Below are 16,194 nucleotides of genomic sequence, written 5' to 3'. Positions count from 1 at the left end.
TGCCATATATATCTGTTGGTTCAGTTGATAATACCTATGCTAGAGGATAGCAGTATTTTGCATATACCCATATTATAAGGACCCAAAAGGTGAAAACATTTTCTAAAACCGGGAGTCGAGGATCCCGAGTAGATTTTGTATATATGTATATATATATAATTATATATATATATATGGTTATAGTTTTCAAAACTATTAATCGAATAAGGGTTATTCGATAACTTTATATTATTCATTGAATATTATTTCGAATATTCATCCGAGGACTTATGACTCCTTTATTTTATTATTGAATATTATTTCGAATATTCATCCGAGGACTTATGACTCCTTTATTTTATTATTGAATATTATTTCAAATATTCATTCGAGGGCTTATGACTCAGTTTATATTATTTAATGATTATTAATTGGATAGTCATTTGAGGATGTATTGACTCCTTTATTTTATTTAATGAATATTATTTATAATATTCATTCGAGGTATTATGACTCCGCTTATTATTTAATAATATTCTTTATTTTATTTAAGAATAATGTTCGATAATCAAACTTACTTTTGATATTCAAATAAAGATATTACTTTCGTATAAGTATATCTTTGATTATTTGCTATTTATTTCAAGTATAAGTTTTCCAACTTCTACCTCAATTATTCTTTATGGGAATATTATTTAAATAATAATATTCAGATATTTCTTTCATATCGGGACTGATTTATTTTAATAAATCAGTATTACTCCAAATATTCTTAAAAATGTTTCCGAGTCATCAAAATGAATTTAAAAAGGGTAGAGCGGATCCCAAAACTTGTTTTCAAATTCAAGATCTTCCATTTTAAGGGGACTTGAATACTCGCTCAAAAATCTAGGGGATCCGGCTCTATGGTGTATTTTATATTCGCAACAAGGTTGCAGTTTTGGTAAATGAATTGATTACTTACCCAACGTTCGGGAAGTAAGTCCATCTATTTGAGTCGGCATAAGCAACATGGGCTCAGCGGGCGTCCATGATAGTGTAAGTGGCTCAGTGGGAGTCCATCAAATGCATAAGTGGCTGAGTGGCAGTCCAGCATAAGGTCCTATTGCGACCAGGGTGATGACCAGTGGGGAATTCGTCCATCTACTAGTAGAAAAGGTTACTTATTGGTATCTTTGCCTGATCAGCAAGATATCAGGTTTATGCCAAAATTTATTTTCTTTCCAAATTTATTGGATATTGCGATTCTGTTCATACTTTACATGACAGAGGTTTTCAGAAAACGTATGTATATATATAGGTGTATATATATATCGGGACTTAATGAAGTATATCATAACTTCATTTCCTTCAAAATATTTCAAAGATTGAATCTATTCAAGTCTTATCTTGTAGTCTCATCAGTGTGATGAACTTTTGAAACTAATTATAACTTGAACAGTGGTAGTTCAAGTAGTATTTGGAAAAGATATAAGTATATTGGAGTATCTTGTAACTTCATCTTTTAAACTTATATCTAGTAAATGATTATCTTATGCATGACAAAGATTTTCAGAAAAACGTTGAGACAAGGTTAGATATATGAGATCACCTTGCAACGATATTTTTATACAGTTATAAACTGGAACTCTGTGTATATTATGCATGGAAGAGGACTTCCAAGATTTTGAAAAGTATATATGTATATATACTGAATATTTTGCGACTTCATCGAATTAAGATATCAAACTTGGTTCATTTCTTTTGACCAAGACTTTCATGAGTACTATGAGAAGGCTCATATATTGTTAATCATTATACATATTATTTTGGTGGGTTTGCTGCTCACCCTTGCTTCTTCTTTCATCACACAACATCAGATAGATAAGATGAACAGGACCAAGCTCCCAATTTGCAAGCGGATAGGAAACGTTTCGCAGCTTTCTGGAAGCGTTGAGGCCGCTGTAGCTGAGGTAGAAATTACCAATAGGCTAAGTTTTCAACTAATAATGTACCAGACTTATGTATATTATGAATTGTAATAATGGCAAAGAAATGTAAATTTATTCAGAAACCTGTTTAAGGTGCATTGGCATATAATTGTGGAATAAAACGACTTGTGATTATTTTTTTGGAAATTCATCTCTGAGGCTATAACTTATGGTGTGTGTGTTTAATGGTGGGGTCACAGTACAGAGTAGTTGATTATTTATTAAGATTGGGTGTTGTTAAGGGAAATGGAACTCGTGACAACCCGGATCCCCGACCCCGGATTTGGGGGTGTTACAGTCTTCCTCATGCTTTCTTCAACTTTGATATACTTCCCTGCCCTCTCCTGGAGCTGCAACATGCTTTCAGGGGGGCGTTTGGCCAAGGACATCTTAAAAAACTCATCCCTAGTTCCTTGTTGCAGTGCTATCATGGCTAACTTATCATCAAGGTCTGGGACTTTTAAAGCCTCCTTTGTGAAATGATTCAGGTAATCTCTCAAGGATTCCTTTGCTCCCTGCACAATGCTCATAAGAGATGCAGAACTTTTCTCATGAACTCTTCCACTGATGAATTGCTTAATAAAAGCCTGGCTTAATTCTCTGAACGACCCAATAGAGTTTAGGGGCAAGCGACTGTACCATCTTTGAGCCATACCCGACAGGGTTTGAGGGAAGGCCCGACACTTTATAGCATCATTCACGGGTTGCAACAGCAGTGCATTAGAGAATGTCCTAACATGATTAACGGGATCTCCCGTGCCATCATAGGCTTTGATGGTTGGCATCTTAAATTTCCTTGAGATATGGGCATTCATTATCTCTTCAGTGAAGGGCAGAGTAGGATCATCAGGATCTCCAAGGGGAAGAAGATTGCTTGGATCAGTTCTTAGGACAACAACCCTTCTCCGTACCGGACCATCCAGGTCTATGACAGGAAGAGGATTTCTCCCCCTAGGAGGTATCTGGGGTCTGGTGGCCTGGTGCGCCTCCAAGTCGCGCCTTAGTCTTTGGATCTCAGCCTCATGAGCCCTGATCCTTTCCTGCACTTCTTGGGGATTCGCCCCTTGGGTGCTTTGAGGGCGTTGTCTTCCATCGGTCATCGGCTCTTTGCCAGGACGCCTCCTTCTTGGGGCCACTTCATCGTCCGAAGATTCAGAGTCTCTCTCAGTATAAGGACCAGAAAATTCCCGATCCTCGGGGATAGGAGCCAAACCTCGTATATAGGGGGGCGATTGACCTCGTGCTTCACTTCGCCCAGCATGTCCACTTCCTCCAACCTCGGGGTAAAGGGGCATCCCATAAGGGGGGTTAGTAGTAACAACGGTTGAATATTCATACCCGACGGGTCGAGAAGTCACAGGTACATGTACTTGTCGAACTTGAGGATTCGTACCTTGAATAGTCGGGGGAGTCGTCCCTTGTGGCTGAGGTTGAGTTGCCCATATCTGGGCTTCCCCTTGAGTAGATGCATAAGTTGAGTGGGGAGGAATCTCCACGGTTGACGAAATCACCTGGGTTGTCCCTGATGGTGTTCCTTCCTCCAGAGCTCTAATTGTTCTCCGTGTTCTCACCATGGTTGTTGTTGTGCTTTCCCACAGACGGAGCCAAATGTTATGGATTAAAAACTAATATATATAATTGCTGTATTTAGTACTAAGGAACGTGAGCTTCAAGGCTCGATTTGACTGCTCTTGTGTTTCGTGACTCAATCTGCCTTAACAAGATGCCTACGTACCTTGCTGATTGCCAAGGATCAAGTCAAAAAACGTAGTTCTTGGTTGTGGGGTCAGGCCCCTTATATAGATGTGGGAGTCCTTGAATTGGACTTGGTATAGGAGACTTGGTGGGCAAGTCTCATAATTAGAACGAACTTTGGAGTCCTAGATAGTAGGAAACTGATTTCTTATCCCATGAGGTTCCTTGGAGGCCAATCTATAAGGATTTATATCCCTACTAGGACTTATCTTAATAGCTGTTTTTCTCCCTTATTTATTAATTATGAAATTAATAAATAATCAGGGTTTTTGGGCCTTCTTTGTTTCATCAGGCCTGATCTGGTCCATCAGGCATGATCAACATGTTAACCTTTCTGGTCTGAATGTCATACATCTTCTTATTGGGCCTTGCAGCCCAAACTGTAATATTTAATTATGTAATCAGGATTTATTTATTCCTATCAATAATAAAGACATATTTATGTACCTAGTTAATGAATTTCAATATAAGGTTAAATGCTCTGATAACTTAGTTACTTGTGATGGTAAATTGAATTTCATATTCTATGTGTTCGGATTCCTTCAACACCAATATTTTCATACATACATCTAATTAATTTCAGAAGCTAATAAATTTAATTTAGTTCGAAAGATAATAAATGGGCTGAGGAGTTAGGTTCGGAAACTAATAAATTGGCTCATAAACCAGGTTTGGTAAGATTAATTTGCTTAAGAGTTAGGCTTATAAGTTATGTTGGAGTTAATATATATATAAAAAAAATCATGTATTATATATATGCATGGGCTTACTTTACAATTTTTGAAAGTAATTTTGAAAATAATAGTATTTTAAAAATAAATTTAAAAATATAGGTATTTTGAGTAATTCTCCTTTATTTTACTGAAAATTTATTCTTTTTTTGTGGCTTTATTGTTCATAAATTGTACCGAAATAATTAATTTAAACATATATTTCATTAAAATATGAGAAAACGAAACTGAGATTGAGTCAATAGGTTAGAACTAATTTTCCTTACACTTATAATATAGAATCAAATAACTAAATTCAAGTCAAATATTTATTTTGAAATAGCCAATTTAAAATTTTCCGTCTTAGTTTCTGAAATTCTGAATAAATAATTCTTATTTTATAAATTAAAAATATAAAGATAAATTTTAGGAGATTGTTAAGATGATAAGTTGATTTAAGAAAAAAGTGGAGAAAGTTTAGTACAATATAAGTTAATTATTTTTTTATTAATTCAAAAAATTGAGAAAATTAGAAAATAGATTCAGACAACATGAAACGTGACATCTAAACGTACTATTCTTCTTCTTCTTTATATAAGAGTATACTACTCGACCAACCTTGTGACAACCAGAGTCAAATCCCGAGCCTTTTTAGAAAAATGGGTCAAGTCCCGATTTCAAGTCCGAAATAAATCGAAACAAATTGTCCCATACACCGCAGACCCCCAAAAGATCACGTTTGTTGGTTCACATAGTACTAGTACTTTACCTTATAAATTGAAAAGAAGTCCCATATTTTATTGATATGACTAGGATATTATAAACTCCCCCACTTAAAGTCCTAACGTCATCATCATGTCCGAACATACAACCCATAACACACAACCCATAGTACCTGATCGTTCCTCTCTAGCCATTGTGGGTTATTTTGGTTGGCTTCGTATCCTTACCTCCGGATCTCTGTCAATTATAGGATAACATCATCAGTTTTCACATCCCTTCCTCCGGTAACTTGACAAATCAAACTTTCGAGAGTCGACCCTGATACCATACGCGACACCCGGGTCAAATCTCGAGTGTTTTTCAAAAATTGGGTCAAGTTCTACTTCCATGTCTGAAATAAACCGAAATAAACTATCCGAAACACATCCAATTTGGATAAATAACAAGCCCACCACATACCCCGAAAAGATCATGATTTTTTTGATGCACATGTTAGTAGTACTTTGCCTTATAAACTGAATAGAAATCCATATCTTATCGATGTGGGACTGGGGTGTTATAAAACTGCTGTTTGCGACAGTTTTTTTCATATATATATATATATTTTTTAAATTGGGAAATATAAATTCTATAAGAAAAAAATTTGTGAAACAAATATTTATAATAATATATAAATTAAATATACATATTTATTTTATTACCAGTCCCAGTGATAGCAGTACCCGATGAAAATAAATGAATTGGTTATTATAGCGATGTGTCTAAACAACTTAAGAGTGTGACATGACTAAGAGTTAGTCATGATAGTGTTCACACTACAAATTTTAAGACTTTAATTTATGGGGGGAAATTGGGATTTATTTTTTGCCATAATCTGGAGTGTATACTTACAAAGAACATGATGTAGTGATATAGTCGAAATTAGCAAGGGAATGTGGTGGTTAAAATTTTAAGTGGGGGGTAAAGCGATTAAGGGTGACGAAGTTTGCAGAAAAAATGATAAAATGTAACTGGAAGTAAAGATAACCAAAAAAATAGATAGATGAATTAATTGAATCAAGAGTCGGTTAGATTAACTAGAAGTGAAAGTGATTTCAAGAAAGAAATGAAAAGGTAAAAAAATTATTATGGGAAATTATAAAAGACGTATATGAACTAAGAAAACGTTACGAGTAAATGAACATGAAGTTGTATTTTATCAGTTGGGTAGTAAGTACTCGACATGTGAGAGAAATAAACCATAACAACGAAGAATTAGTGGACTGTTACAGGTGGTAGAGATTTTCGAATGTGAATAAGGGTTTGTTAAAGTAAATTTTGAGATAAGATTATCAAGTACCAAGTCGGACCATGATACTTCTGTTGATGGATTTTTTGGGAAACAAGATATTGCTATTGTATCAAAATAAATCCATCTGGCTAATTTATCGTCTAAGCATCATAGTTTATACCTGTCAATTATTATGATGTAGAAAAAGTCGGATCTTAAATTTTATTGGCCTTCGAAAATCTATATTCTCAAAATGATTGCTTGAATTTGCAATCTGTCTTTTCGCTTTGTCCGACCTCTTCAATTCATCTAAATTTGAACAAAATTTTATATTTATTAACCTTAAATAACCTTAATGCACGTAACTTTTAAGGTATTTGGCTGTAGTTGGACTCGTTAAACGAGTTCGGGAAAAATATACTTACATGAGTGGGAATGTAATTATAATTAATTGATAGTTGGGAACTAGGGTGATGTTACTGGTAAAGATTATCTTTTTCTTTTTTAAAATTTACAAAATTAACTGTTCATTCGAATTCGGTTCGATTTGGTTTAGTTCAAATTCACAAACATGGTTTATGTAAAATATTTGTCATAAGGCGGTCCTTATTCGATTCATTATATATTTGCTATAATTTATTAAAAATTCGTACGAGTTCAGTTTTTTATTCCTATTTTGATTTTTAGACACAATGAACATGTGGTTATGTGAATGATAGGATATAAATAATCTTATCCTGCCGAATGAACCAGTTATGCTAGGTTTAGTCCTAAGTCAGCCAAGTGGACTAGTCTTGATAGGGTGCATTCCTGGTTCAGCGCAACCCTGTGGCCTATAAGCAATAAAACTTAATATGGCGTGACACGTGGAGCACGAGTCATGGTTAAGATCCTCACATGACATTGACAACTATTGATGGCCATTGATTGGAACAATCAAGACACGTGACAGAACACTCATGGCACACTCTTGCACAATTCTTGATTGGATACATGCAAAGCATCTGGAAACAGTAGGCGTCCTCCGCTCCTAGTAACGAGCGGTCCCGATTGAAGGTACCAACTTCTAAACCCTAATTCTGGGGTTATATATAGTCCAAAGAAAAGAGGTCTATAGTACAAAAAATGTCTATGGGTTATTCTCTCGTATATACTTATACATATATACACATCTTCCTTTTATTATATATCTTTCTCTTCCAAAAATAAGTTCTTACTCTTACGCCGGAGGCACTGTAGGACTCGAACCCTCTCTGATATTGTTTTGCACACACCCAATATCAGTTATATCGCGAAAGAGTCCCGATACAGCGTTAGAAGGATCATATCGCAGACAGGAGTTACTCCCTCCGTCCCTCCAGGTTCTTCACATAGGGGACGGGGGATCGTCGCGTATTTTAAGGATCCCGTAAAGTATATTCCCCTAAATAATTTTAAATATTTTTTTAAATAAAAATATAATATTTAAATTTTTATATATGAAAAAAATTTAAAAAATTTATTAAACTATATTATATTTAGAAAATACATATAGAAATGAGTTGGAGAGAGAGAGTTGGTATCTATCTAATTATCATATATGTGACATGGCAACAATAAGATGTTAGTCCTGCAGCACACCCAATCCAACCTCCCTAAAAAGGACAAAACACCCACTTCCAGCGGAGCTAGCTAAAGCAAGTCTCACTTCTCAAGTCAAGTTTCTACTCAACTCTCCTTCCCCTTTCCTTGTTTATACATCCATATAAACGTATGTAATAAACTTCATCCTCCCACTATACCATTCACATTATTCTCGGGCCCCTTGTCACAATTTTAAAGATCTAAAGACCCTTTTGACTAAAATTCAATGAATTAGCTAACTTATCTACCTCATCAAATTGTGATATATTAACCTATAAATTTACTATTTATTATTATGTAGATCACAAAGTTTGTTAGCTACGAGAAGTGAACAAATGAAGAGAAGGTCATCTAGTTTCTCCAACAAATCTCAGCAATACAAATGGAGAAGAAACTTGTTTGCTTTGCTTCTCTTTGGCTTGTGTTGTTTTTTTACTTTATTAATTTTTGAAGCTCAGTATACTCGGATCAAATTGTTTGCTTCTTTTTATCATTCTCATTCTCCTCCATTGCCTATTTATCCTAAGATTGCCTTCTTGTTTATCGCGCGTAATCGCCTTCCTCTCGACATTGTTTGGGATGCATTCTTTCAGGTACTTTCGAAAATGTAATTACAATTATTATGTAAATTATCATTTATATTACAATGTGGCATTTGAATTGATGTGGATAGTGTTGATTGCTATGATTATACTATATTTGGATAACTGCTAGATGAGTGTTAAGATCTATTGATGTTTAGTCGTGTTTGATTGGATATTGACATGCTCGATAAGTGATTCATTTATAGTAATTTGTATGATGTTAGTTATATTTGTAATTAATGACTAATTTTCAGCAGTGGTTGGTTATAGTAATAGATGGAATTATAGTTTTTGGGTCATTTGTGGAAATTTTCGTAGATTCTGATGGGTTAGTGATTACTAAAAGAGGTGCTATTAATTATTAATTGCATTCTTTTTTTGTACTTCATCTATAGTAATGAAGGAGAGACATTTCACATTCTTTAAATTTTTATGAAATGTTGATGCAACTGCTTACTTGTTGGTTTATCCTTGTTCATTTATATAGAGAGATCAACCTACCTGGCTCAATCACTGTGTACCGTCTCGTGTTTTGTAATTTATAGTTTTAATTGCTTTTTTGTGATAAGTAGTCAGTTGTATTGCTCTTTTCTTGTTGGCATTTTTACTATACTCCCTTCAACTCTTCTAGTTAGGGACTTACAAAAAAAAATCACATCTTTTGTAAGAATATTTATATCGTTTCGTAGACATAGAATTACTGTCTATTAGGACACACTTCACCAAATATCTGTTTATTAGTAACAAGTTTTAATTTAATATTTGAATATTTACATGTCATATTTAAAAATAATTAACAGAAAAGTGTGACATTTTATGTTTTCTGTTTCTCTATTTGGAGTTCAAGATTGTTTAATCAGCTGTGTTCCTTTCTAATACTGACAATATTGAATTTGTTGCATTTTCAGGGGGACCAGGATAACAGGTTTTCAATTTTTGTTCACTCTCGGCCTGGATTCCTATTTAACAAGGCAACAACAAAATCTGTATATTTCTTAGATCGCCAAGTTAATGATAGCATTCAGGTTTGTCTGCAGTATTCTGCTTCCACCTCCCTACTTAAAAAATATATAATGTTTTTTTTATAGGTAAGATAAAACCATCATCAAATTAATGGTAAATAAGGAGTAGGTTTTCTAATAATTGGAATTGGAATTGGAATTGAGCATTTTCTACATTATGCTTTTCTAAAAAGAAATGTAGAAAACTCGTCTGACAGTAACTTACATATTTTTACAGATATTAAGCTATTAAAACATTTCATTGTGGGATGACAAAAAGAGCAAATCAGATCAATCTTAATGCTGCGCTTCTCTAGAATCGGGTTAGGTAAAGGGTGCTTGAAATCTAGAAACAAACACAATGCCATTTATGCCAACCGAAGATTGTGATCCCGACCAATCGCAAACGCATTTGGGTTTTGCCATTTTGGAGAGCTTTAATATAATTCAGTTTGGGAGTGAAGTTAGTTCTTCTGATGCTTCCATGTTAAAATATGTAGAATAGAAACTATCATTTCATGTAGTCATGATGCTCATTCTTATTAAAATGAAGTTTGCCAAGTTTTTTAAGCAGCTTGCATGAACATCCTAAGCTGCTATAAGGATCCGTTGGGAGATACATATTAGTGTTTATTGCAAGTCACTTGCACGTCAGTGGCACTAGCTCGCATGGACAAAGTTCTAGGACAGATGATATGTTCCTGATTTTCCCCTTGCCTGTTACGTCAATGGAAAATACTCAATGCAACTTATAATCCTAGGTTTATGCTTTTGATATCGTCACCAGTTTAGGATATCATTGATAATTTTAGATATCTTGGATCCTGATTTAAGGATTTATTGAGGGTATTCATCCACTTTCATACTAATTGGGTTAACATTCATTCCTTTTAAGATTCAAAGAAAAAATGCCTTGTTCTTCTTTTATCGTTCTTTTGATCTCCTCTACTTACACCCTTTTCTATTTTTCCCATTGACCATGACCGTATGTCTGAAATCTCCATTCTCCTCGAGTGATTGCTTTTCTAGCCATATCATGTGTACACCTTTTCATGGAAATAGTTGTTCATCCAATAGTTTTACTTGTTTGAAATTGTAAAATAAAATCAATTTTGCTTCTATGGTTCTATTTTTAAACTGTAATAAGATCTAAATGGTGTTTAGTTCACTTGCCTATTTATGTTGAGATTATACTACCAAAGATATTTAGCAAATTTGTCTTCTTACCAGGTAGATTGGGGAGGATCAAGCATGATTGACGCAGAGCGTATTTTGCTGCGACATGCACTCGAGGATCCTAATAATGAACGTTTTTTGTTTCTTTCAGACAGGTGAAGATCTTAATAATAGTCTCTTTAACAATCCTGCTTGTTGAATTGTTGCAAGAATTTTAGTCTTTAGACATGCTAACTGTTAAATATTTATCAGCTGCTTGCCTTTGTACAACTTCAGCTACACATACGAATACATCATGTCAACTTCAACCAGTTTTGTGGACAGGTACGTGGAATTGTCTACTTTTCTTGTTTTGATATATATAGTGAAAATAACTTAGCAAGAAGTAAAACTTTAATGTTATGTTTTCCCCCTAGTAATTTTCATTTTTTCTTGCAAATGAGCTTGGTTCTGAAGTGTCCATGCTAAAATCTTTTTTCTGTCACACTACACTCATTAGTTATTACATAGTAAGCTACTAAGCTTGTTTTCCAAGTCTTACACAGACGGGCTTACTGGAGGTATTTGCTTAGACCAATATATAAATGTTTTGTTTTAAATATGACGTGAAAGCAGCTTTTCTGATACAAAAGAAGGCCGCTACAATCCGAAGATGCATCCTGTAATTCCCGTTCATAATTGGAGGAAAGGATCTCAGGTAAAGATTGATAATTATCATGTTGAGTACTGATTCCATGAATTGCCAAAAGGAAAAAAAAGATATAAATAGAATATTAAACTGTTGACAGTAGTGTTGCTATAGCTGATAATTTTTCCTTGCTCTCTATTGCATTGCATTCTGCAGTGGGCTGTGTTAACCAGAAAGCATGCCGGTATTGTGGTTGAAGATGACTCTGTCTTTCCTATGTTTCAGTTGCATTGCAAGGCAAGTGTCACGCACCTCAATCTACAATAATAGGCTAAATTTGAGCTCCTTAACTATGCTACTGATGGGAAAAGAAGTAAACATAGTTGTCATTTGGATCATAAGATTTCAACTCGGTTTAATGAGAGAAAAGAGATGCTAATACAGTTTTATATTGAAAAAAATTTCCATTCCCATTAACCAGGTTAAAAACCCATGATCCAGACGGCCCTATAAGAAGTCAGGATGATAAGGAAAGGCTAAAAGCATATTTCTATAAAAAATTGTGGTGTATTGCATCTGGCCACAACCTTATGATCTTGTTGCTCACTGTCTAATGTATGATGATATGGATCTTCATTTGTGCGGGTTGATTTATCTTCAAGTTAGTATGATAGGAAACTTTCGTTTTTGAAACATATATTTACTGAACTTGTTGTGGTGTTTCTGTTACATCTCACAGTCTTAATTGTCGTATAATAAAGTAATAAACTATTTAGACTTTTATTGAAAAGAAAGATGTTCACTAATGAAAACAAAAAATAGGGGTTCTGATTTGCACATTGCAGAATATATCTTATTTTTGTACTAATGTCTTGAACGTGTATCCTTTTTGTGTTAAGCTCCAACCTTTGTCACTCATGTAGCTGCTCCTTATTCTGATATTTATGCAGAGAAAATCATTGCCTGAGTTTTGGCGGGATCATCCCCTTGTGAGTTGCTCTTATTCTATTTATGGAACAGCACATCTGTTGCATTGCTATTGGTCTACTTTGAAGTTTTTGGTCAATTTTACTAATTTTTTAATGCACATTAATTATATCATGTGATTAAAACAACTTTCAAAAAAAAAAAATCTTAAAAATTCAACTTTAAACTTATTGGCTTCTAAAGTAAAGTTGTCATTTGCAGCCCGCTGAAGGATGGAAGGAGCATAACTGTATTCCAGATGAACATTATGTCCAGACCTTACTAGCTGTAAGATTATTTGTTACTAATGAGTCCTAAAACATCTTTTACTTCTACTAGAACGGATATTATGAGTCTGAGCTTTCTGACCTAACATTAATTGCAAAAGACAGAGATGACTAGGGAATAGATGTAGAATAAATGGACAATTATAAGACTCTAGCGACACAAAACAGTAAGAAGAGAGCTAGTAACATTACTAGCGTAGATATTATCTAATAAATCACGAGCTACTTATTGGCCTAACTGGAAAGTGGTAACCAGTTAAAAAATTGGTGAACCATGAACCTGAACCGGCTTAAATGGGTATGTCAGCAGGATGAAAAGAGTGTACGTTTAATCGAATAAAATATCTATGTTTATTCCCTTGGGTCTTTTGGCATAGAGCTGAGCCATGGCTTATTTTATTTTCTAGGGAAAATCTTTATAATGTTCTGGAATGAGTGCAAATCATCTCTGCTGCAGTGCATCTTTTATTTTTCGTAATCATACTGCTGCAGTGCATCTTTTGTGTCTTAGTCATACTGCTGCAGTGCTTAGGTTATAACTATTATAAATTAAATTTTAGTTATCAAGTAACATTAATGTAAAAAGTACTCACTGTAATTAACTTAATAAACTCCTATTATAAATCATGGATTCTTCTGATTTACAAACTCCCAACGTTGATTTTCGATGTCAAAATATATTAATTCAAGTTCTTAAATAAGTCATCACATAATTATTCTTTAGGAGTTTAAAGTACATGCCTAAGTAAATATAGACAGTCTGCAATATATATCCATTAGAACTTAGAAGACTATCAATTCAGAAGCGATGATTCTGAACATAAATTCTTAAATTTTCACATTAAGTTTTGCTCCTTTTTTATTCCAATTCAGCAAGAAGCCCTTGAAGGAGAAATTACAAGAAGAGGAGTGACTCATACTTCATGGGATATAAAACCCTCTAAAATTCGTGAACGGCAAGGATGGCATCCTGTCACATATAAGTTAGCGGATGCTACTCCCGAACTCATTCAGTCTATAAAGGTATCTGCTGTAAATATATAGATGACCAGGTCAGACTGTCCTGAAGTCTGCAGTCTTATTTTTGCTTCCTCTTATCTGGTTTTACGATTAGTGTAGGCATCAGTTTGAATATTCTGCAGAAGCCCCTATTGTAAACGGAACCTGTATAAATCATGTCTGACTAGTAAATAATAATAGCCTTTGAAAAAATGTGCCAAATTATCTATTACTTTAGGCTTGATTTAAGGGATTGACAGGCTTTTTTGCTTACTAAGTATAGGGCTTCTGGTTGGTCCAAAAACTCATCAAATTTCTAGCATTTTCAAGTTGTTACTTTTCTTGTATGCAGGATATAGATAATATCAATTATGAGACCGAATATAGGAAAGAGTGGTGCACTAGCAAAGGCAAACCAGCACCCTGCTTTCTTTTTGCAAGGAAATTCACTCGGCCTGCAGCTCTGCGACTACTCAATATGGCAAGTTACACAAGCATTTTAGACACACATTTTACGTATATAGATACGCTGCAATTTTTTTTTCTTATACTTGGTTGTATTAGTTCATTTGGTACTCTTAGGTGTCTTAGCCAAGTTTTGAATTTTTCCGTACATTTGATGAGCTCATGTATATAAATCATTACTAAAATATTCTTTTTGGCTTGTTTTTCATCACTGCAGTCTGTCTTGGGAGTCGTCAGTCAAGCAAGAAGTGAATCCTCAGAGGAATGAAGCATATATTAATAGTGTCAGCGCCACATAGGTATGCATCTAGGAAACAAGCACAGAAAATTTAGATAGGTTTCTTATTCAAACAGAAAAAGAAAAGTTGTATAAAGAAATATATGTATTGTATAATCCAGCAAAAGTGTTTCTCTTTTCCTTGCATGCAATGTAGATAGCCAATAATGATACCTTTTCTTAATACTCTGAATCAGTTGATATGATTGCATGCTTATTGGCTCCCAGTTGTGTCATCAGTGGTGATATTTGTATTTTCAGCTCTGCCAAGGCCTATACCACACTATACGAAATAATGTTGCTCTTTATAGGAATTCATAATTAGCAGCTCTATGCCGGCTATCAGCGTTTAGAAATTATAATGTATCCCCATGGTAACTCGTGGTTGATACCTGCGGCAGTGCAGCCAGATAGGGGGTATGAGTATTTAAACTTTTGTGGTCGACCATAAAAATACAAATTTTAGGCGCTGAATCATCTTGATTTCTGACGGGAGATTGGAGTTGAGTGCTTATTCTTTTGGTAAGTGCTTGTTCTTATTCTGCTTTGTTTGAGCTTGATTTCCAATGGGAGAATTGCATGGGTTTGCCAAGCTCGGTTCACCAGAAAAGATTCAAATGTATTTGCTGCCCAGCATGTAAATTGTAATGTTTATATAGAAACTAGCTTTTAATAACTCATTTTCTAGAATTTTTTTATACATCGTGTAATTATAATATTAGTTATAATATTAATTGTTTTTTTATTTGTAAATATTGTACAATGTCCAACATATATTAAATATAAATTGAGCGTTTATCAATGTGTATTGACATTATCAAATTACAAAATGTTTCTAATATAACTTATTAAGAAAAATATATATTCTTGTTTGTATTGTATAATTAGAGAAATATATATCCGTGTTGTATAATTTGTATTTAATGAAAGATTAAACCTAATATGCAGTATGTTTACAAAGAACAAACTAAAAATTAACATATATGTTGAATAAACTAAAAATTAACATATATGTTAGAATATAAAGTTGACAAAAAATTTTAAATTTTATTTAAATAAACTATATGTACTGGTCTATATTATTATTGAGTTCACTACTAACTTGCAATTAACTTACTCAATTTAAAAAGATAAAAAATGCATAAGTAAATCAGAATGACTTGCAATCATAATATAATGTAAAATTTACACTACTATTAATATAAAAGTTGTTTTTCACGAGAAATGTTAGTTTTTAAAATTTAACGTATGTATGTATGGAAAAAATGTTAGTTTTTTATTTACACTAATGTTAACAAAGTAAGATTAAGTTATATGTGTGTAAACATGTAAATTATCGTATGTTATATTTATTAGTAAATTAAGATGGTTTTAATTATTTATAAGCTAAATATCTGATTTATGTACATGTAAAATTATTATTAACATCTAATGAGACAATTGATCACTTAAATAACATGCATTTATAATTATTCAAAAATTAAAATTATGTAATATATAAATTATAATAATTTATATATGATATTCACATCATCACTGACAAACAATTCATATCTATTTTTTATGCAATCGACTATCAATCATAGTTGTAACATAAAAATAAGGTACATATTGTAAAGACTTATTATTGATATTCATGATTTTTTTTCAAGAATTCGAAGGAAAAATTGTAATTATATCGTTATTTCAACCGTTTTTAAGTTTCCTTCATTACGACTCTAATATTTTATCATATAATAATTTGATAACATTGTATACTATTCTCCTAAAATTATTTTTCA

At 33.4% G+C, this 16,194-nt stretch overlaps 1 protein-coding gene across 3 annotated transcripts; it reads left to right on the top strand.

Annotated features, from left to right (window-relative positions):
- The first annotated feature begins 8,020 nt into the window (after positions 1-8,020).
- On the top strand, positions 8,021-15,158 carry LOC141684241 (glycosyltransferase BC10). Of its 3 annotated transcripts, none has more exons than XM_074489110.1 (12): positions 8,021-8,157; positions 8,332-8,623; positions 9,523-9,639; positions 10,846-10,946; positions 11,044-11,115; positions 11,407-11,488; positions 11,636-11,716; positions 12,370-12,408; positions 12,608-12,673; positions 13,546-13,695; positions 14,024-14,152; positions 14,354-14,554. In XM_074489110.1, the coding sequence occupies exons 2-12, from the start codon at positions 8,366-8,368 to the stop codon at positions 14,402-14,404; spliced, it is 1,146 nt and encodes a 381-aa protein (XP_074345211.1). In that variant the 5' UTR covers positions 8,021-8,157; positions 8,332-8,365; the 3' UTR covers positions 14,405-14,554. The 3 variants fall into 3 exon arrangements, with proteins under 3 accessions (XP_074345211.1, XP_074345212.1, XP_074345213.1); XM_074489111.1 differs by adding an exon at positions 14,675-15,158 and having other exon boundaries at positions 8,050-8,623; positions 14,354-14,435; XM_074489112.1 differs by adding an exon at positions 14,611-15,158 and having other exon boundaries at positions 8,050-8,623; positions 14,354-14,435.
- The last annotated feature ends 1,036 nt before the right edge of the window (positions 15,159-16,194 follow it).

Source organism: Apium graveolens, chromosome 9 (assembly GCF_009905375.1).
Source record: "Apium graveolens cultivar Ventura chromosome 9, ASM990537v1, whole genome shotgun sequence".
NCBI lineage: Eukaryota > Viridiplantae > Streptophyta > Magnoliopsida > Apiales > Apiaceae > Apium > Apium graveolens.
Note: the sequence above shows the minus strand (reverse complement) of the source record. Positions and strands in the feature narration are given on the sequence as shown.

What these genes read in the sequence shown, in the direction of transcription:
- LOC141684241 (XM_074489111.1), top strand. Translation starts at nt 8,366, where the DNA reads ATGAAGAGAAGGTCATCTAGTTTCTCCAACAAATCTCAGCAATACAAA. An exon ending in ATGTCCAGACCTTACTAGCT is followed by an intron (nt 12,674 to 13,545) that starts GTAAGATTATTT and finishes ATTCCAATTCAG; the next exon opens with CAAGAAGCCCTTGAAGGAGA. An exon ending in AACTCATTCAGTCTATAAAG is followed by an intron (nt 13,696 to 14,023) that starts GTATCTGCTGTA and finishes TCTTGTATGCAG; the next exon opens with GATATAGATAATATCAATTA.